This window comes from Schistocerca cancellata, chromosome 10 (assembly GCF_023864275.1).
Source record: "Schistocerca cancellata isolate TAMUIC-IGC-003103 chromosome 10, iqSchCanc2.1, whole genome shotgun sequence".
NCBI lineage: Eukaryota > Metazoa > Arthropoda > Insecta > Orthoptera > Acrididae > Schistocerca > Schistocerca cancellata.
Window position 1 is genome coordinate 15,070,726 of NC_064635.1, and position 23,814 is coordinate 15,094,539.

General features: G+C 41.9%; 1 protein-coding gene across 2 annotated transcripts in view; it reads left to right on the forward strand.

Moving 5' to 3' along the window:
• Nucleotides 1-3,421: 3,421 nt before the first annotated feature.
• The window catches only part of LOC126106711 (26S proteasome non-ATPase regulatory subunit 8), a 57,952-nt gene continuing 37,559 nt past the window's right edge, over nucleotides 3,422-23,814 (forward strand). For both annotated transcript variants that reach the window (XM_049913091.1, XM_049913092.1), the window contains exons 1-3: nucleotides 3,422-3,575; nucleotides 12,915-12,987; nucleotides 14,840-14,942. In XM_049913091.1, coding sequence (XP_049769048.1) covers nucleotides 3,468-3,575; nucleotides 12,915-12,987; nucleotides 14,840-14,942 — 284 coding nt within the window. In that variant the 5' untranslated portion in view covers nucleotides 3,422-3,467. The remainder of the gene's footprint in view (nucleotides 3,576-12,914; nucleotides 12,988-14,839; nucleotides 14,943-23,814) is intronic.

The window sequence follows — 23,814 nt, forward strand, 5'->3', positions numbered from 1 at the left end:
GGGAATTAAGCTGGTCGGAAAGGAGATGAGTGAGGTGAAGGAGAAGGTCATCGGAAGAGAAGGACGACCGAAAGCCACACTGGGTAACGGGAAGGAGGCGGTGCTGCGGAGATGCTGGTGGATGCGTCGGGTGAGGATAGATTCCAGGACCTTGCTGAAGACCGAGGTAAGGCTGATGGGACGGTAGGAGGAGACAGTGGACGGCGGTTTGCCAGGTTTAAGGAACATCAGGATACGGGAGGTTTTCCACAGGTCGAGGTAGTAACCGGTGGACAGGACTACATTGTAGAGCCTGGCCAGGGTGGAGAGGAAAGAGACAGGAGCTTCACGAAGGTGACAGTAGGTGACACGATCGTGACCAGGAGCGGTGTTGCATTTTGTGCGGAGTGTAGCAATGAGATCCTATGTCATGATAGGGGCATTGAGTTCCGTGTGTGCAATAGTATCCAAGTACTGGAAACCAGGAGCGAGGGGAGGGACAGAGGTGTCAGTTCGATCGCGGACATCCATTAAGAGGGAGTAATCGAACTGGGGATCATCGGGGATGGAAAATACATCGGAGAGGTAGGAGGCAAAGTGATTGGCCTTACTAAGGGTGTCAGGGAAGGGGTGAACATCATGGAGAAGAGGATGGTAGGGGGAGGGTTTAGTTCCGGTAAGGCGATGGAAGGCTGACCAGAACTTGGACGAGTTGATAGGTAGGGTAGCATTTAAACGGGTGCATGTCTGTCACCAGTCCCGGCGTTTCTTAGCCGTGAGCAAATTACGAATGTGTCGCTGGAGTTGCCGGTGGTGTCGTAGTGTGTCCGGGAAGGCATGGTAGAGATGGCGGGATTCACGGAGGAGGAGGACGGCCTGTGGGGGTAAGGTAGGACGGTGGGGGTGGATGGCGACAGTAGGGACATGGGCCTCCACGGCCTCAGACAAGGTCTGCTGGAGAAAGGAGGCGGCATGGATGACATCGTCAGGGTGGTGGTAGGTGAAGGGGTGGCTATCGACCTGGGTGGAGAGGGTATCCCGGTGGGCATTCCAGTTGGCACGGGAATAGTCATGGACGTACTTAGGGGGAGGGTCATTACGAGGGTCGGGGCGGGGGCGACGACCGTCTGAAACGGTGAGGAGGACGGGGAGATGGTCGCTACCAATAGGCTCCAGGACATCCACCGGCCAAGGAGGTTGGAGGAGGAGAGGATAACATCGGCAGTGAAGATGGATTCGGGACGGGTGTACTGGGGGATGGGGATAAGGTCGCCTTGAAGGGAGGAGAGGAACCGATGCCACCGCCGTAACTGGGCAGCGGAACGACTATGGATGTTGAAGTCGGCGGCGATCACGTAGGAGGAGAAGGTACGGTCAATGTGGGAGAGAGACTAAGGATCAGGTGTTCGGTGGGGTCGGGAAGGAGAGGTTGGAGCCGAACGGGGATCTGGCGGTGGTGACCAATGGCAACTCCGCCACGTGCAATTGGGAGGGGATTATCGGAGTGGTGGAGGAGATAGGGCGAAGTGTGGACGGTGTGGTGGCGTTGGAGGAAGGTTTCATTGAGGAGGAAGGCATCCACGTGGTGGGTGGCAAGGGTGTGCAGGAAGAGGTTCTTGTTGGCGGGAAGGGAGCGGATATTGTTGAAAAGGATACAGTGCTGTCGCTCCATGATAGGGATTTAGACAAGGGTGTCAAGACGGGAGAAGGTGAAATGGGCCTGGTTGTTGGAGTAGGTGGCGTACATTTTGAGTTGGAAAACGGAACGGGCGGCGAGGGATATCTGTTGGAGGGTGTGAGGGCGCTGAAAGGGATGAACATTCTGAAGGACGATGGTGAGGAATCTGATGATGTCCTTAGCGGTAGGGGGCGGGCGAAGGGAATTGCCGGGAGGGGTGGGGGCGTCCAGAGGACGGACAGGGACGGTGAGTTCAGGAGTGGTCGGAGGTGGTCGGGCTTTACACTTTTGGGAGTAGGTGGGATGGGGGAGATTGCAGGTATTGCAGGAGGGAGGGGATTGAAGGTTAGGGCATTGCCGGAGGAAGTGCACTTGCCTACAATGCGGGCAGGTGGGGGCCTCATCATCTTCTAGTTCTAGCACTGGTGATGAGAGTGATGCTGGTGTGCCTGTGAAATTACTGCTGTTGGTGACAGTGATGCTGCATGTAGTGGTTCCATTTCTGGTAACTGAACAGTTCTGTTATTGGTAACACTTATGCTTGCTTTGATAGTTCTACTGAAGGTGACGATTTTGATGCTGATGACTCTTTGCGGTTGGTGATCTCTGAGTATCCCATGTCTGATGAAATCATTTGACATATCATATAATTATGGTTTCTATACACATGTGGCATCTAGGACTCTGCTGCAAAAGTCCTTGAATTTCCCGACTAATTTTTTGCTTGCACAGGAGTTTTCCATCGGCGTAAGTTGTACTTGTGTGGAGAACTAACTACTAACACATTCCACTGTAGCATTCTCTCAAGTGTTTCTGTTGGCACCCTTGTTCTTTAACTACATACTTTCATTTCCAAAGACATAATTTACTCCACATATTGAAATACAATTTGTTCCTTTCTTTATTGCCTTGTGGTCTATGTCTACATCCGTAATGCGCAAACCAGTGTGAAGTACACAGTAAAAGATAGGCCTACATCCCATTGTACCACTTTTTCCCCATTTCGCAGGAAGAATGACTGCTGAAATGCCTCTGAGCGAGCTGTCATCACGTCTTCAATGGGGACGATACGTTGGTGGTTGTAGTATATTTCTCGCTTACTGCTGGAAGTTGGTAAGTATGTGAGCTTTCGCAATTAGTCGGCGTCTGTCTTCACGTGTTTCACGATTCAAACTCCGTGACGTCGCCCGCGGTTCAATACTAGTATATTGTTATAACTACACTAAGTAAATAGTTCATTAGCTTCCTTCTACTTCACCAAATTAATTCCAATTTTATGACTCTTTTAAATTACTGAATTTCACGCTTCTTTGGGAGTAAACGGTAGCCCCATTATTCATAACGAAAAAGTACTGTATTGGACATTTAAGAACAGTTATTCATGTACAATAAGATAAAAATGAGAATAATTTTATTATTTTTCCATTCCAGCTGTTTCTAAGCTCTTCTATAGATCAGGTCAAGGAATAAATGCCACGGAAAGAATGAGAGCAATTGTTGCTCTTATCTAGAATTTGCATGTTTCACTTTGTCAAAAACCAAGTGTAACGTGCACTCAAAATGTTTTTTAAACACTCGGTAGCTTATTTCTAGATTTTTAAGGGTATGAATTACGTGATAGTCTAAAAAACCGTCTGAAGTTTCGTGAAGCATTCCAACTTGCTCTGAACTTTAACTGAATTGGAAGTCTGTCAATGAGCACAGATTATACTCACAGTATGTGGTATACTCAATGCTATGCGCGCTCACAGCTGTATCTTTGTTAAGGGAGCACAGATCTTTTGCCAAACATCATAATAAGGTAAGCGTCATGGCGGCAATGAAAGAAGTGGTGTCATTGTACCAGCAACTGAAAACAGAATGGAACAAGAAACCACCGAACCTGAACAAATGTGGAGAACTTTTAACGAAATTAAAGGTAGTAATATTCTTTTGTAAAACATTCACGCAGTACTTCTTAAGTAATATCTACTTTGCTTTTGGTAAGATTGTGCACCGAAGGAGATAAATTATGTGACACCTGGTAAACCTGACACCCACACCTTAGTTCTCGACATGTTTCTGTGCCCTTTGATCATCAGTTTATCATTTTATATTTTGAATCGGAATTTTAGTCTCTTGTTGTTCGTAGTCAGTTCAATAAACCCAGCAAATCTGTACTCATCCCATTTGTTTCGTATCATTCCCACGACCAAGATTTCATGGGGACGGCCACTATCGCATGATATCTCCCAATATATTAAGGCAATAAGTTCGCTTGACAGGAAAGTTTTGTTTTTTGAATTAACAGAGAATATGCTGGCTTTTAATTAGAAGATACAATTTCTTTCGAACAAGATTATACTTTTTAGTGACTGCGTATGCCCAGAAATGTTCTTCATGATTCTTATTTAGCTGTCATTGTGTGCTTTCGTGGCAAATGGTGAGGGAAGCGGTATATTACATTTGGGCAGTTTGCCTCTCGGCAAGGAATTTTTCAGATTGTCGCCTATAGCATGAGAATGTTTTGTGCGAAAACACATTTAGGTTTAACTGTTGTTATACGTAATTGTAAGTGTTGCAAGCAAATTTTTACCACAAAATTGTTCAATTAGTGTTAAGGAAGAGAGAGTCATTTATTAATATGGCCAAGCATTGCTGCCACTGTGACAGGTTTCACTCCAGTCAATTATTCCTCAACATTCGTGTTGATGTAGCTATATACATGTCAGTCCCAAGCCGTACCCACCCACAAACTACTTTGGCTGAGTAGCATAGTATATGTATGAAAGGTGTGCTACTGTAATAATATTCCACCAGAACTGTCCCCCCCCCCCCCCCCTCTGCTGGCTATGAGAGATGGCTAATTGTGACATGGTGTGGTATAAAATCTTAAATGTTATTTCTCATTTATGATACTTTTTTCATCACAATAAATTTACAGATTAGCGATGTTTTATGCAGATAGTTGTTTGTGGTTCTCTTCTGTTCTATTTTGTACATTCCTTGGATGGTGGTTTATAATTGGCACTGTATGCATCTACTTCATTGTTAACTGTAATTTATAAATTTTATAGTTTGATGTTGTTCTTCTTTGATGTATATAATGTATTTAGCTCTTAGTGAATGCAAACTAAAAGTATAATTTGTATTTCTACTACAATTCCCAAACATTTTCTCCTAAATTTTTCTGTGTTTTGGATATCTGTGCAATAGGCTCACAATAATGGTATGTGGCCAAAACCATTTGCTTGTTAAACAATTTAAACAGTAGTTAATAGTGTCAATATCATCATTTTGAAGTTTTATGAAAGCTCTAAGACTTAATAAATAAAAGTATTTTAATATTAATCTTAGATTACTAAATCAAGCATTCATTGCTGTGAATACAGACAGATTGTTAACAATCTGTGCTGAATTTTGTTAGTGTGTTGTTTGTCACATTTTCTTTCATATACAAGTGCAGATGGTGAACTAGAGTCAGAGCTACCTGTCAAAGAAGTCAGGCTGGCTGGGCAACAACGGAAAGCTTAGTCAGTCAAGTACCTTTGCTTTTCCATTCTAACAAGTCATTCTAACAGCCCTTGCACAAAATGTCTTCAGAGATGGCACAAGTAGTATTGCCGTGTATGTCTGGCATGTGGTCTGATATGGATGGTGCCAATTTGATGCTTGCTGATAAGTCTCATTGCCTATGAGCTTATTTTAACTGAATGCTCAATGGTAACATACTCTTTTTACATGTCCAGATATTGAAAATAAGATTATGCTTAAATTTCTATGGAGATTAAATATTCCTGTGGCTTAAACATTATGGATAATTTCCCTTGATGTGGGGAACACTACAAAAGTTGCATCCGTGTATTTCAAAACAATTTCCCCTACTCCTCAGCTGCCTCCCCCCCCCCTACCCCCCCTCCCACCCCCACCCCTAAAGCAGAACCCACACTTCCCTCTGTGTCTTTATACATTATTGGAGAAATAAATTGACAGCTAGGTGTAAAAAGGGGATAGAGGATTGCCTGAAGTAACACCATCAAGTTGTTCAGTATGTTATTAAATAAGGTCATGTGACAGTAAGCAAGAGCTGAAACAAAGTAAAATTAGCTTCACATTTTCCAAGAATCAGTTGTAAAGACTCAGTAGAGCCAGTCTCTCTCAAAAAAGAAACATTGAAGCTCACTAGAATTATTAACTCGTGTAAGATTCAAGACAATAGGAAAATAAGTAGAAATCCAGTGTGATGAGTTTCCCTGTGGAAGGTCCTTGCAAATGCCAAATAAATAAAAAGCTGCTGCACTGACATCTTGCTCCCATTTCCAAGAATTGGGGTTCAAATCTATATCTGGCCAGCCATATTTAGATTTTCTGAATTAAGACTTTTAGTCCAGTCAATGAGATATGATCCTGGACACCTGGCAGTGCTGACAGCTTTCAGCTGTGAACTGTAAATGGCTGCAGATGGAAACAGTATGTAGAACTTTAATAACACTGAAGCATTACCGTAGACATGCACAAAATTGTTTTATGTGCTTGGTCGAGGTAGCCATGCCAAGCCCATTGCAAATGTCAGGGATAGTCTCTCACCAACTCTACTGTAGTACAGTATGGTTCTTTTGGAAACAACTGATTCCCATCCACACCAGTGTTCAGTCTGAACTTGTGTTCCATCTCAAATAATTGGAGCTCAGAATTTTGTGTGATATCAACATGCAAAATATGTTCATATTTATGTCATGAAAACGAGTAAAATGTGTAAGAATATATGCAATCCAATATTTTATTAGATATTCAGCATAGAACAATAATTTTAACTGAAAACAACTTCGGAGTTACACTATAGCATGCTATATTATCTTAATATGCACTTGAACAGTCAAGGAACATGAAAAGTACATTAAGAAGGTATGTTTCAATTACTAAATTTTAAAAGTCTATACTGTTGCCATGCCAAGTACACTAATGTGTTAGGAAAAGAAAATTATCTTTTGTCACTGTTTATTAAAATACCCTTCACTGAAATTACTTATGTACCCTACCCTACTCTACCTTACCTTTCATTTTGAAAGCAGTGATCGTCCAAATACGTGTCCAAATTGTTTGCAGGCATAGGATCTTGCCAATCAGAAAGAATGTTACTGTAGGAGAAAAATGATCCCTTCACATGACATGAAATTGATGGTGGGAATTTTAGGAGAGGAAATGTTCCTGGAGAGCTGTCCACTGCACCATCATCTCTCTCGATGGCGATACTGCATGCAGTAGCAAAAGTCGAATAACCTGGTTTCGTGTAAAAATAGTGTCAAACCTACTCGGTGCCCTTTGCCCAGGAACACTCCCAATCTCCATTAGCTTTCATTTGATGTTTCAACAATAGTCCTGGTAGATTCTAATTCCTCAACGTTGCTGGTAAGGGAGCTGGAATTGCTATAATTGTATTACAGAGCATTTGAAATTTTGGTTCACCAGTAGTTTAAGTATTGTAATAGGTTTTATACTTGGCTGAGACCTGGAGACATCAGAAGGTTTCAGGTTGATTATATAATGGTAAGGCAGAAATTTAGAAACCAGGTTTTAAATTGTAAGACATTTCCAGGGGCAGACGCGGACTCTGATCACAATTTATTTGTTATTAACTGTTGCTTAAAACTGAAGAAGGTGGGAAAAGGTAGGAACTTAAGGAGATGGGACATGGATAATTTGAAAAACCAGAGGTTGCTGAGAGCTTCAGAGGAAGCGTAGGCAATGGTTGACTAGGATAGGGGAAAGGAATACTGTAGAAAATGAAAAGGTAGCTTTAAGATATGAAATAATGAAGGCAGCAGAGAATCAAATAGGTAAAAAGACATGGTCTGCTAGGAATTCTTGGATTTGATTGATGAAAGGAGAAACAGAATACAAAAATCTAAATGGGTAAGCAGGAATGACTAGAGGACAAATCTAAGGATTTAGAAGCATAAATCACTAGGGGAAAGATAGATACCTCCTGCAGGAAAATTAGACACTTTTGGAGAAAAGAGAACCACCTGCTGGAATATCGAGAGCTCAGATGGTAAACTAGTCTAAGCAAAGAAAAAGAAAGTGAAAGGAGTATATAGAGTGTCTGTACAGGGGAGATGTGCTTGAGAACAATATTATAGAAAGAGAAGTAGATGAGATGGAAGGTTTGATAATGAGAGAGTAATTTGCTGGAGCTCTGAAAGATATAAGCTGAAACAAGGCCCCAGGAGAAGAAGATATTCTGTCAGAATTACTGATAGCCTTGGGAGAGACAGCCGTGACAAAACTCTTCCATGTCGTATGCAAGATGTATGAAACAGGCAAAATACCGTCAGACTTCAAGAAAAACGTAGTACTTACAGTTCCAAAGAAAGCAGTTGCTGGCAGGTGTGAAATTGAATTATCAGTTCAAGAAGTCATGGTTGCAAAATCTAACAGGAGTTCTTTACAGAATGGAAAAACTGGTGGAAGCTGACCTTAGGGAAGACCACTTGAGATTCCTGAGAAATATAGGAACACATGAGGTAATACTGACTCTTCAAAACTTCTCATAGAAGTTAGAGGTGGGACAAACTACATTTATAACATTTGTAGACTTAGAGAAAGCTTTGGACAATGTTGACTAGAATACTCTGTTTGAAGTTCTGAGGGTAGCAGGGGTACACTACAGGGAGCAAAAGGCTATTTACAATTTGTACAGAAACCAGATGGCGGTTAAGAGTCGGGCGGCCATGAGAGGGAAGCAGGTTGAAAAGGGAGCAAGACAGGGCTGTAGCCTATCCCCGATGTTATTCAGTCTGTATATTGAGCAAGCAGTAAAGAAAACAAAAGAAAAATTTGGAGTAGGAATTAAAGTCAAGGGAGAAGAAATAAAAACTTTAATGTTTGCTGTTGACATTTTAATTCTGTTAGAGACAGCAAAAAACTTGCAAGAGCAGTTGAATGGAATCGACATTGTCTTGAAAGGAGGATATAAAATGACATCGACAAAATCAAAATGAGGATAATGGAATGTAGTCAAATCAGGTGATGCTGAGGGAATTAAATTAGGAGACAAGGCACTGAAAGTAGTAGGGGCCTAGATGAGTTCTGCTATTTGGGCAGCAAAATAACATGATAGTTGAAGTAGAAAGGATATAAAATGTTGACTGTCAATGGCAAAAAAGCATTTCTGGGAAAGAGAAATTTGTAGACATTGAATATAGATTCAATGGTTCATGGTGTGGGTTCCTGTAGTCATGTCCTAGTTCATGAACCACGGGCAACGTATGAGTGGCCAAGTAAGTGGTCCCGACAGTCGGGATACCAATTACTTTGGAATAAGGCTGGGCATCTCGGACATATTCTGAGTCGTGGTCACCTTTGTGCTCATATGGCAAAGACTACCAAATCCACCGGTTAGTCCCTCAGCCGTTAGGGGTAAAACCCAATGGGACTCGGGGCAAGTAATGCTAGCAACCTGCTTCCCTGGTACTTTAAATATGATGCTGGCAACAATCAGAGCAAAATGCCTCGGACCTTTGGAGGTGACGGAGTCCCACCTCTAACTGACAAACCAGGGACTCCTAAGATATGACTTGGCAAACAAATGGTAATGAGATGGGGAGCTATTAATATCAATGGGGGCTACTCTGGGAAGAAGGTAGAGCTGGCAGAGGCTGCAAGTAAGATGGGGCTGGACGTTTTAGCTGTTAGTGACATTCGGGTAAGGGGTGAGAAAGAAGAGGAAGTGGGAGAATACAAGGTCTACCTGTCAGGAGTCAAAGCAGGAATAGCACAATGGGGTGTAGGGCTTTACATCAGGAAAGAAATGGAACCCAGCGTAGTTGCAATAAGGTATGTAAACGAACGACTGATGTGGATAGATTTGACAGTGTCTCGCAAGAAAATTAGGATTGTGTCAGTATATTCGCATTGTGAAGGGACAGATCAAGATAAGATGGATAGTTTTTATGAGGCACTTAGTGATGTAGTTGTTAGAGTAAAGGACAAGGACAGTGTTCTGCTCATGGGTGATTTTAACGCCAGGATTGGAAATCGAACAGAAGGGTATGAAAAGGTAATGGGTAAATTTGGAGAGGATATGGAGTTCAACAGGAACCGGAAACAACTCTTGGATTTCTGTGCCAGTATGGGCTTAGTAATCACAAACTCCTTTTTTAAACATAAGAACATTCACCGGTATACTTGGGAAGGCAGGGGAACCAGATCTGTCATGGACTATATAATAACAGATCAGGAATTCAGGAAGGCTGTGAGGGACACACGTGTATTCAGGGGATTCTTTGATGACACTGATCATTATTTAATCTGCAGTGAAATTGGGATTGTGAGGCCGAAAGTGCAGGAGGTCAGGTCCACATGTAGGAGGATAAGAGTGGAGAAACTTCAGGATAAGGAAATCAGGCACAAGTACATAACAGCGATCTCAGAAAGGTACCAGTTAGTTGAATGTAGTCAGTTACAGTCATTGGAAAAGGAATGGACAAGGTACAGGGACACAGTACTAGAAGTGGCTAAAGAATGTCTTGGAACAGCAGTGTGTAAAAGTAGGATGAAGCAAACAGCTTGGTGGAATGATACAGTCAAGGCAGCCTGTAAAAGGAAAAAGAAGGCGTATCAAAAATGGCTACATACCAGTACCCAGGTAGACAGAGAAAGTTATGTTGAAGAAAGAAACAAAGCCAAACAGATAATTGCAGCATCCAAGAAGAAATCGTGGGAAGACTTTGGAAAGAGGTTGGAGACTATGGGTCAAGCTGCTGGAAAACCATTCTGGAGTGTAATTAGCAGTCTTCGAAAGGGAGGTAAGAAGGAAATGACAAGTATTTTGGACAGGTCAGGAAAACTGCTGGTGAATCCTGTGGACGCCTTGGGCAGATGGAGGGAATATTTTGAAGAGTTGCTCAATGTAGATGAAAATGCGATCAGTAAATTTCAGATTTCGAGGTAGAATGGGATAGGAATGATGATGGAAATAGGATCACATTTGAGGAAGTGGAGAAAATGGTCAGTAGATTGCAGTGCAATAAAGCAGCTGGGGTGGATGAAATTAAGTAAGAACTCATCAAATACAGTGGAAAGTCGGGTCTTAAATGGCTACACAGGATAATTGAAATGGCCTGGGAGCCGGGACAGGTTCCATCAGACTGGATGAAAGCAGTTATCGCACCAATCTTTAAACATGGAAACAGAAAAGATTGTAACAACTACAGAGGTATCTCTTTAATCAGCGTTGTGGGTAAAATCTTCTCAGGTATTGTTGAAAGGAAAGTGCGAGTATTAGTTGTGGACCAATTTGATGAAAATCAGTGTGGGTTTAGGCCTCTTAGAGGTTGTCAGGACCAGATCTTTAGTTTACGGCAAATAATGGAGAAGTGTTATGAGTGGAACAGGGAATTGTATCTATGCTTTATAGATCTAGAAAAGGCATATGACCGGGTTCCTAGGAGGAAGTTACTGTCTGTTCTACGAGATTATGGAATAGGAGGCAAACTTTTGCAAGCAATTAAAGGTCTTTACATGGATAGTCAGGCAGCAGTTAGTTGACGGTAAATTGAGTTCATGGTTCAGAGTAGTTTCAGGGGTAAGACAAGGCTGCAACCTGTCTCCACTGTTGTTCATATTATTTATGGATCATTTGTTGAAAACAATAGACTGGCTGGGTGAGATTAAGATATGTGAACACAAAATAAGCAGTCTTGCATATGCGGATGACTTAATTGTGATGGCAGATTCGATTGAAAGTTTGCAAAGTAATATTTCAGAGCTAGATCAGAAATGTAAGGACTATGGTATGAAGATTAGCATCTCCAAAACGAAAGTAATGTCAGTGGGAAAGAAATATAAATGGATTGAGTGCCAAATAGGAGGAACAAAGTTAGAACAGGTGGACGGTTTCAAGTACTTAGGATGCATATTCTCACAGGATGGCAACATAGTGAAAGAACTGGAAGTGAGGTGTAGCAAAGCTAATGCAGTGAGCACTCAACTACGAGCAAGGAGGAAGTCAGTACCAAGACTAAGTTATCTGTGCACCGTTCAATCTTTCAACCAACTTTGTTGTATGGGAGCGAAAGCTGGGTGGATTCAGGTTACCTTATCAACAAGGTTGAGGTTACGGATATGAAAGTAGCTAGGATGATTGCAGGTACTAGTATATGGGAACAATGGCAGGAGGATGTCCACAATGAGGAAATCAAAGAAAAACTGGGAATGAACTCTTATAGATGTAGCAGTCAGGGTGAACAGGCTTAGATGGTGGGGTCATGTTACACGCATGGGAGAAGTAAGGCTACCCAAGAGACTCATGGGTTCAGCAGTAGAGGGTAGGAGGAGTCGGGGCAGACCAAGGAGAAGGTACCTGGATTCGGTTAAGAATGATTTTGAAGTAATAGGTTTAACATCAGAAGAGGCACCAATGTTAGCACTGAATAGGGGATCATGGAGGAATTTTATAAGGGGGGCTATGCTCCAGACTGAACGCTGAAAGGCATAATCAGTCTCAGATGGTGATGGTGATGGTGGTGGTGGTGGTGATGGTGGTGGTGATGGTGGTGGTGATGATGACTAATGTAAGAATGTCCCTGACCGAGATCGCTGCACTCTCGAGGAGGTCTCAATACTTAGAAAGTTGAAATACACAGATCACTATATGAAGTCAGTATCACCATAGTGGTTGTGTAGTGTTGACAAGTAGTTAATTCTTTGAGAGTGTCACTCATCAAAGCTGATGGGTTGTTTCATATTATTTACTGCTTCAGAATTTCTTAATTTATATTTGAACTGGAAGCAATGTATTCAGCACACATCACAAACAGTATACTTTAAGAAGTCGTCTCATTCAATCTTACTATGTTTCATTAGTGTTACACTGACGACCACATAACATTCCTAAAATCCAGGTGCATGTTGTGTGCCTTCTTCCTCTTCTTTAGGGGGAGAGTGCAGGTGTGAGATGATCCTGCTGCTGTTAACATTGCAGTTACCATCATATTGATGGGGACTTACTATGGCAAAGTGATGATTTATCCTCCTGTTATATGTTTAACATATGTAACAAAAATTAATACATATATTAAAATCGGAAGTTGTTTTTCATGTTTAAGAAAGAACATCACAATGAATGTTGTTTCGTATAATGCTTGTGTTTAATGGGACTGATTAATATTCAGACCACTTGGGAAGAAACCGATATTGAGTGAAATACTATCTGTTGTACACATACTGTATAGATTAACAACAGCCGTATAATTCTTATTATATATCTTCCTTTCAGGTTGGCCTTACACATTTAATGTTCTTGCCAACTTCCAACTCGACTGCTTCACAGCAAGAGCTGTTACTTGCAAGTGAGTATTTGATTTCTGTACATAATCTTGTTTCTAAAATGAATATTATCTACAAATACAGGAAGCTAAATGGACGTCACACCTGTAGCTCAGTAGACTCTTTTGGATTATCTGATAATGCTAATTTTGGCGATGTGCGCCATTTGGTGTATATTGTAATGTTCACACAGTTCTTGGTTCAGTTTTCCCACTGAGTAAGGCGTTGCTGGATTTGTGATGATGGACTTAACATTAAAGAGAAGCAGGTTTTGAATCTCTATCCAGCCATCCAGATTTATGTTTTCCATAGTTTGCCTAAATGAGTTACAGTGAATACCAGATTCTTCAAAAACATGACCAGTTTGCTTTCAGACAGTACTATTTCTGAACTTGTGCTCAATTTCTCATCTAATTGAACAAAATATTAAATACTAATCTTCCTTTTACAATTTTCCTTCAGTCTGCATTTCAAATAAAATGTTTGGTTATCCAGTTGAACCAGTCTTAGTATGAAACTCATTAATCATGATAGCATATGCTATGATTGGATATGCACAATGATTACAACTTTTATGATTTGCATAATGGCGGAACAATTTTGCTGTCAGTTGTGAATTTTGGTTTGTGACTCTCGATGCTCAGTACTTTAGAAGACACTTGGTACTGTACGTATGAACCTTGAGTAAACTTTCAAATGATAAGAATAAAAAATAAAACAAATGAAGAAATAACTTTGAAGTACTGCACACAAAGTGGGAAAACAGTGAGACACAGGAAATTACAAAGCCATAAGTAAAGTATGGAAATATTAAGAAAAATAGTGCAATATCTTTCCTTTACAATTGAAATGACCATTAATTCCCCTAATGTAATATCACATTAAACTGAAAGCAAGTGCACATCAACCTTAATTTAACTTGACTGCTTCGTGGATTTTATGAAAAAGGAAAGCTTGTGTTAAAGAACTTTTTTCTGTACTTTCTTTCAAATAAATTAATCTGTCATGCAATAAGTAAACAGGAACATTCTGTAAAGTGCTGTTATATCAGGTCAAGAAGTACTTGGCTTCAGGCAAACAGTAGTTGTATGGGAATAAAACCTTTCCAAATAACCTGATCAAAAAGTCACTGGGGTTTACAGTTGAAAAATATTTTATTCAGACACTGGTCTTACACTCAAGCGATGCTGATGTTGTGGAAGGTGAAATCCTGTGGCGTCAGTTCACAGTAATAATGCGCGCGCGCGTGTGTGTGTGTGTGTGTGTGTGTGTGTGTGTGTAGGACTTTCGCAGCAATAATGTGTGTTTGTAGGACTTTTGCAGCAATAATGCGTGTGTGTATGACTCTCTAAAGAACTTTGTTGCAACATGTTATCTCCGTGTTCATGGCTTACATTGTTATTAGCTATCTATCACAAGGTGGCACACACTTTCAAATCTATTTCACAGTGTCGAAGTTTTTGTCTCGCTTCCATTCAGAAGTGCAACTCCTCCATGTCTTCCAATAAAAGTTCCTTGCAGGAGCAGTCACCACTAGTGTACTTCCTTCAGAAAGTCATTGTTTGCAGAAAGTTCTATATCTGACTTTTTTACACTGTTAGATACTTCACTCTGTTGTATCTCAGTGCTTACTAAGTATGTATTACATTTAAACAATTTTAAATCGACTGTCCTTAAAATAATTTCCACGAAACATGTAGATAAATGACTTGATAATCAAATGTTGCTGTACATGTAGATGGAAAAAAGTCCTTAAAATGGAATGTTTGACTCTGTTAGTGTTACGGATGGAGTAATCGCTCAAGTGTCAGATTTTGTGTTTATTCGCTTCATTTTTTAAATTTCCATATTGCTGTAATTTTTTTAATCTTCCAGGAGACATTCTGGAGATTGGTGCTCAGTGGAGCATTGCTATGAAAGATATACCCTCATTTGAGAGATATATGGCACAACTGAAATGTTACTATTTGGATTATAGGTAAGTTGACCTATGTTTCGCTGTCTTGTTGCTTGGTCAGAATGATGGCATGCAGTATTTCTGTCTGATATGATGGCTCTCTCTCTCTCTCTCTCTCTCTCTCTCTCTCTCTCTCTTTCTCTCTCTCTCTGTGTGTGTGTGTGTGTGTGTGTGTGTGTGTGTGTGTGTGTGTGTGTACACATATTTTAGTCACATGTATGTTTATTGCTAGAAAGTGATCTCAAGGAAGGTTATTTAACGTTCTAACGGAATTTAGAAACACACAAGCCAATACTGACCCTATGCCTTACCTCAGGACATAACATTGAAAAAAGCAAACCTACCTTTACAGCATTTGTGAATTTACGAAAAAAGACTATTTTGGCATTGTTGGCTGGAATACTTTTTAAAATTGTGAAGGTTGGAATTATAAAATATAGGGAACAAAATATTAATTACAACTTGAACAAAATGCAGTAATAAGTCAAACGACATAAAAATACATCTACATCCATACTCCGCAAGCCACCTGACAGTGTGTGGCGGAGGGCAGCTTGAGTACATATGTCGGTTCTCCCTTCTATTCCAGTCTCGTATTGTTCGTGGAAAGAAAGATTGTCGGTATGCCTGCATATGGGCTCTGATCTCTTTGGTTTTATCCTCATGGTCTCTCCGCGAGATATACGTAGGAGGGAGCAATATATTGCTTGACTCGTTGGTGAAGGTATGTTCTCGAAACTTCAACAAAAGTTCGTACCGAGCTACTGTGTGAGTGTCTGTCTTGCAGAGTCTTCCACTGGAGTTTATCTATCATCTCCGTAACGTTTTCCCGATTACTAAATGATCCTTAACGAAGAGCGCTGCTCTCCGTTCGATCTTCTCTATCTCTTCTATCAACCTTATCTGGTACGGATCCCACACTGCTAGCAGTATTCAAGCAGTGGGCAAACAAGCGTACTGTAACCTACTTCTTTTGTTTTCGGACTGCATTTCCTTAGGATTCTTCCAATGAATCTGTCTGGCACCTGCTTTACCAACGATCAACTTTATATGATCATTCCATTTTAAATCACTCCTAATGCGTACTCCCAGATAATTTATGGAATTAACTGCTTCCAGTTGCTGACCTGCTATATTGTAGCTAAATGATAAAGGATCTTTCTATGTATTCGCAGCACATTACTCTTGTCTACATTGAGATTCAGTTCGCCATTCCCTGCACCATGCATCAATTCATTGCAGATCCTCCTGCATTTCAGTACAATTTTTCATTGTTACAACCTCTCAATATACAACAACATCATCTGCAAATAGCGTCAGTGAACTTCCGGTGTTATCCACAAGGTCATTTATATATATATTGTGAATACCAACGGTTCTACGACACTCCCCTACAGCACACCTGAAATCACTCTTACTTCGGAAGACTTCTCTCCATTGAGAATGACATGTTGCATTATATTATCTAGGAACTCTCCAACCCAATCACACAATTGGTCTGATAGTCCATATGCTCTTACTTTGTTCGTTAAACGACTGTGGGGAACTGTATCAAACGCCTTGCGGAAGTCAAGAAACATGGCATCTACCTGGGAACCCGTGTGTATAGCTATCTGAGTCTCGTGGATGAATAGCGCGAGCTGGGTTTCACACGATCGTCTTTTTCGAAACCCATGCTGATTCCTACAGAGTAGATTTCTAGTATCCAGAAAAGTCATTATACTCGAACATAATACATGTTCCAAAATTCTACAACTGATCGACGTTAGAGATATAGACCTATTACTTACGCACATATGTTCGACGTCACTTCTTGAAAACGGGGATGACCTGTGCCCTTTTCCAGTCTTTCGAAACGCTAGGCGCCACTAGAGACCTACAGTACCGCTGCAAGAAGGGGGGCAAGTTCCTTCGCGTGCTCTGTGTAACATCGAACTGGTATCCAATCAGGTCCAGAGGCCTTTCCTCTTTTGAGCGATTTTAATTGTTTTTCTATCTCTCTGCCACCTATTTCGATATCTACCATTTTGTCATCTGTACGACAATCTAGAGAAGGAACTACAGTGCAGTCTTCCTCTGTGAAACAGCTTTGGAAAAACACATTTAGTATTTCGGCCTTTAGTCTGTCATCCTCTATTTCAGTACCATTTTGGTAACAGTGTGTCTGGACATTTTGTTTTGATCCACCTACCGCTTTGACATAAGTCCAAAATTTCGTTGGATTTTCTGCCAAGTCAGTACATAGAACTTTACTTTCTAATTCATTGAACGCCTGTGAAGTTCCCTTTGCTTCCGTAGCAGTTTTCTAACTCGGTTGTTGTACAACGGTGGCTCTTTTCCATCTCTTATGATCTTTGCTTGGCACATACTCATCTAATGCATATTGTACGATGGTTTTGAACTTTGTTCACTGATCCACAACACTATCTGTACTCGAGATAAAACTTTTTTGTTGAGCCGTCAAGTACTCTGAAATCTGCTTTTTGTCACTTTTGCTAAACAGAAAAATCTTCCTCCCTTTTTAATATTTCTATTTACGGCTGAAATCACCGATGCAGTAACCGCTTTGTGATCGCTGATTCCCTGTTCTGCATTAACTGTTTCAAATAGTTCGGGTCTTTTTGTCGCTAGAAGATCTGTTATCGCCATGAGTCGGTTCTCTGTTTAATTGCTCAAGATAGTTTGCAGATAATTAACTTTAAAAAATTTCACTGGGTTCTTTGTCCCTGCCACCTGTTATAAATGTTTGTCTCCCAGTCCATATCTGGTAAATTAAAATCTCCACGCAGAACTATAACATGGTTGGGAAATCTACTCAAAATATTTTCCAAAGTTTCCTTCAGGTGCTCTGCCACAACAGCTGCTGAGCCAGGGGGCCTATAGAGACATCCAATTACCATGTTTGAGCCTGCTTTAACCGTGACCTTCATCCAAATTATTTCACATTTCGGATCTCCGTCAATTTCCTTTGATACTAGTGCACTTCTTATCACTATAAACACGCCCCCCCTTCACTGTCCAGCCTGTCTCTGCGGTATACATTCCAATCTGAGTTTAGGATTTCATTACTGTTTACATCTGGTTTCAGCCAACTTTCTGTCCCTATTACTATGTGGGCATTGTGACCGTTTATTAATGGGAGCAGTTCTGGTTCTATAGACACTGCTGCAGTTTACTATTACCACATTAATATTGTCGTTCCCTGTTGCATTTTGCCTACCGCTACCTTGTCACGTCTCAGGAGGCGTCTTTTCGGGCCTGGGGAGGGAACTCTTTAACCTAAAAATAAAAAAAAAAAACATGTTCACTCCACACGTATTCCGCTACCCTTGTAGCCGCTTCCTGCGTGTAGTGCACGCCTGACATACTCGGGGGGACCCTACATTTCTCCACCCGATGGCAGATGTAGAGAAATTTGCACCACAGATCTCCGCACAATCGTCTAAGCCTCTGGTTTAAGCCTTCCACTCGGCTCCAAACCAGAGTACTGCGATCGGTTCTGGGAACGACACTACAAATAGTTAGCTCAGATTCCACCCTGCGAGCTAATCTTTCCACCTTCAACTCCGCCAACCGCCTGTATGAACTGATGATGACCTCTGAACCCAGACGTCAGGAGTCATTGGTGCTGACATGAACATTAATTTGCAGTCGTGTGCACCCTGTGCTCTCTATCGCCGCCTGCAGGGCCTCCTGCACATCTCGCATGAGACCCCGCGGCCAGCAGACAGAGTGAACACTGGCCTTTTTCTGCGACATTTCCACTACTTCCCTAAGGGGCTCCATCACCCGCCTAAAATTGGAGCTCCCAATCACTAATACCCCCCCCCCCCCCCCTCCACTCCAATGTGCCTGCTCGCTCCTTGCTGAAGGAGCAGCCACATGTCCACTCACAGGCAGAGCGGGCGATGCCACACAGCCAGCCTCCACATTGACCCTCCACCTCGTACGACGCGAACGCCATTGAACCCACCACTCCCTTTGGGGAGAGGGTGGCTCAACCATACCCAGTACCCGCGAAGATGTCTCAACAGCAGGGACTGTGGGTGAAACATGTAACATGGGGTGTACCATGCAACGCACCAGATTGCCCACTGCTGCTACACTCAGAGGCAGCAGCATGAAGATGGTTGACCACGGCCATCAACACGTTCAGGTGTTAGTGAACAGTGGCCAGCTCCTCCTGCGTCCGTACACAAGTCGCACATCCTATCCATCCTAAGAAATCAACGATTTACTGTAGAGTGTTAAGTAATCAACTTTTAACTAGACTGCTAATTCAGTAAAGGTGGCTGATAGCTGACTAAACTGTGGTTACTAGAAACTTCTTGTTGGAAAAAATGAAAATAAGCACTAACTGTCTCTGGACGGTATTCAAAACAAACACGAGAAATGTGGAACACTATTACTAGTATTCGAAAATTAAAGGTTTCTAAAAGCAAAAACACACGGAAAAAGAAATGACAAGTAAGAAAACACAGTTAATACTTAAATTTACGTAGCTTGCTACGTGGGAGATGTGAAGCAGACGGCAGTTACGACGACAGTAGGTAGTAGTAATGAAGGGAGTGAGCCAGAGTTGGAGCCCTTGGCCTAATCTGTACATTGAGCAAGGAGTCAAGGAGCGGAAAGAAATTCAGAAAGGCAATTTAAGTTCAGGGAGAAGGAAATAAAAACTTACAAGTTTTCTGATGACAATGTAACTCTGTCAGAGACCTTGACGTCTAGAGTCCTGGGCCCTTTGCGGCATTCATGTTGTGGAATTCTGAGAATTTTTGGCATCTATTTGAGTACCTACCATTTCATACTTGTAATGTTATGTGCAAATATAGGTAGTTTTTCGAGGTAGAAAGGTTCTTTTTTAATCTACTCATGCTCATAAATTAAGGATACTTGCAGAATGTGGTGCCATACAATGTGGCACTACACAAAACTGTAGCTAATAGCATAGGCACATAGGGAACACACATGACAGATCTGTAAGTCCACAGTATTGGTGATAAATTGAGAAAACTGTCCTGAAACATGTGCTATAAAACACCACTGTTTCCTGCGCATGTACCCAGACATCAATGTGGAATATGATCACCATGCACACGTACACAGGTTGCACAACGGGTTGGTATACTCTGGATCAGATATTCATGCAGCTGCTGGGGTATAACCTTCCATTCTCGCACCAGTGCCTGTTGGAGCTCCTGAAATGTTGTAGGGGTTTCAAGACGTGCAGCTATACATTGACTGAGAGCATCCCAGACATGCTCAATGGGGTTTATGTCTAGAGAACAGGCAGGCTACTCCATTTGTCTGATATCATCTGTTTCGAGATACTTCTCCATGATGGCAGCTCGGTGGGGCCGTGTGTTGTTATCCATCAGGATGAAGGTGGGACCCACTGCACACCTGAAAAGGCGGACATATTGGTGCAAAATAATGTCGTGATACACCTGACCTGTTGCAGTTCCTCTATCAAAGACATACAGGGGTGTATGTGCACCAATCATAATCCCACCACACACCATCAAACCACGACCTCCATACAGATCCCTTTCAAGGACGTTGAGGGGTTTCTGGTTCCTGGTTCACGCCAGATGAAAAGCCAGCAGGAATCACTGTTCAAGCTATACCTGGACTTGTCCGTGAACATAACCAGGGACCACTGTTTGAATGACCATGTACTGTGTTTTTGACACCAGGCTTTACGAGCTCTCCTGTGACCAGGGGTCAGTGGAATGCACCTTGCAGGTCTTCGGGTGAATGAATCATGTCTGTTCAGCCATCTGTAGGCTGTTTGTCTGGAGACAACTGTTCCAGTGGCTGCGGTAAGGTCCCGAACAAGGCTACCTGCAGTACTCTGTGGCCATCTGCGGTCACTGATGGTGACATGTCAGTCTTCTTGTGGTGTTGTACACTGTGGACGTCCCGTACTTTAGTGCCTGGACACGTTTCCTGTCTGCTGGAATCGTTGCCATAATCTTCCACACTTTGTGGCACACGGTGGGCCCGTGCTTTGACCTGCTGTGTTTGACCAGCCTCCAGTTGTCCTAGTATTCTACCCCTCATAACGTCATCAATATGTGTTCTTTGAGCCATTTTCAGCGCACAGTCACCATTAGCATGTCTGAAAACGTCTGCAAACTTACTCGCTGCACTGTACTCTTGACTTGCACCAACACACCTCTGCGTATGTGGACTGCTGCCAGCACCACCGTGCAATGACTGCTGGTCAAATGAAACACATGGTCATACCCCGAGGCGATTTAAACCCGCAAACCGCCTACCAGAGTGTTGTTTCACTACGTATCAGCATTATAATTAATTTATGAGCATGTGTAGTTACAAAATAAGGCACAGTAAATAAAAATTGGTTAAATTTCAGTACTTACTTGGTGAAAAAAATCTGTGGTGGTTCTTATTGATACATTTAAGAATAATTTACCATTGTATAGTACAATTTGAAACACACTGCTATGTGCAGTTGAACTTCACAGTCAAGGCACCAACATATTTCTTTTCTTGAAGACTCTCCACTGGAAAGTTTCTTTTCCTCTACAAACTTTGCGCACTCTTGTGGGATGGGCCTTTCCTGTGGAAGGAATTCTGTCTGCAAAATGTCTTCCTAGCAGCATGTTGTTCACACTCTTTCTTTGCAAATTCCTCTTCTAACTGAATAAGAAAATTTCCCAGATGGCAGCTCTTTTCCTGATTATTTCTTGTTTCACAGTATAAGACGGAAGTGTTCACTGCTACCATTTCAAAAGGATGCAAAAATAATTTATTCCAAAATTTCATTTGCCTTCTCTTGAAGTGGTGGTACGAAATCTACATCTACATTATGCAAACCAGAGGAGTGCAGAGCGACCCACTGTGGAGCACTCTGAGCCCGGGGGATTTTCCAGCCCAGCGCACTGCTATTTGACGTGGCTACCCGCTGGCCCATGGCTCTGGGCTGCCCCAGCCCACTGCACTGGGCTTGCTGTGTCGTAGCGCGGCCAGCACTAGGCAGACATACTGCACTACTGACGGGGCGCACGCAACTTGCGACGCACCGAACATTATCATTAGCAGTGGGACGACTTGCCAGTGCACCATCACCTGCCCTTGCTGAAAGATTTCTTTACTCTCAGATGTCTTGCTCTCATTTCTTTGATATTCAGAGTTAGTATTAATAAAACTGACAAATTGCAGGCTCAGATTCCTGACTGGAAATGGAGCGAAAAAGCTACTATGAACGTACCTTCATAAATACATCGTTGCCACGGTAATGGCACTGACAGAATGAAAGTTCCTCTGGCCATGTGCTGTGTGTTCCTTGCACATTGCAGGCTTTGTGATAAATCCAGGGTACTGTAACAGCAGGATGGTCCCGTATTCATGTCGACAACAAGCAGAGATGGTGTTTGTGTACAGCCGAGCAGATTGAAACAGTAGAGAGGTAGGACAGCTATACCAAAAAAAAAAGTACCCTCACAGAATATTTCAAGCCCATGTTGGTGGGCCACTTACCTGGAGCTTGTACTGGGGTTTGTCTCAGCATCCCACAGACCCAGATCCTTTAAATCTGGTGCATGCCCAGTCTGCCGCCTACCTACAAGTTTGTCTCTCTGAACAGACCCATGATCTCACAGACACATAAAAAGCGCTTGAAATGTTACGTGATGTGGTTGGTGTCTGTGAGGGTACTTGTTTTGTATAGCTGTGCTGCCTCTCGACCATTTCCCTATGCTTGGCCGTACACAAACACCATCTCAGTTGGTTGCCAACATGAATACCAGACCATTCTGCTGCTTACAGTATGCTGCGTCAATCACACATCCTGCAACACACACGGGACACATGGCATATGGTCAGAGTAACTTACATTCATCAGCACCATCTACCAGGCAATGATGCATTTCTGGACACATGTTTTCAGGATCTTTTTTCCCTCCATTTCCAGTCGGGAATCTGTACCAGCAGTTTGCCAGTTTTATTAACATTCACTGTGTATTTTAAGTGATCACCGTGTATGTTTGATGGCGACTTAGATACTCTCGTAACGAGAAACTGCATTTTTAGTTCTGATGGTAACTCACTACAGTCGAAACCGTCAAACAGCAAAAATACTTATAACAGTTGTCATCAAGACTCTTGTAAATAAAGTGATATATTTTTCTAATTATTAAATTTAACATGTGAGTTGAGGCTGAAATAAAGGTGCTGGTTTTGGCCCTGCTGCTCAGTAATAATTTAGAAATAAACGGAGTACTATTTCATTTCAAAAATTCAAAACTAATTTGAAAATGGTGTACATAACTCAGACATATGCAAAAAAAAGTGCAATAAATGAAAATATTTCCACTGCTAAAAAGAACAGAAATTGAAACTTAATGTTCCAAAGTAGCTTCAGCGTTCTTTTTCACTCATTTGTCTTGTGTAGAGTTACTATGCATTAAAAACGAGCATCAGCAATCTCCGGGTGTAAAAGTGGCCATCTTGCATCGAGAATAAAACTGACAGAACTAAAATTTCTTTGAGAAGCAGAGCTAGATGCTTGTATACATAGCATTTTTCTGGTGAATTTCTGAAAAGTCTGAAAACTTTGCTAGCTCGTTTTCCAGTAAGAAGCCACATTTTCTTCCATTTTACAGTTTTGATGTAAATATTTCTCCAACTTGTCTGTCATTGACATCTACCCACAAAGCAAACTTTTGTACTTCCTCTGGTAGTGGAGTTCTAGTGGGATTTGATGAATGGATTGCCTCTTTTATCATGTTTTCTACCTCTTTGGAAAAATTAAAAGGTCTATCGTAAAATGCATGTCTTTTAAAGAAGAGTCATGGATACCGAGAGGCATAAATAATCTGAACAGTTCTCTTCTAATGTTACCATTTTTGGTTCATCTGGAAACTGG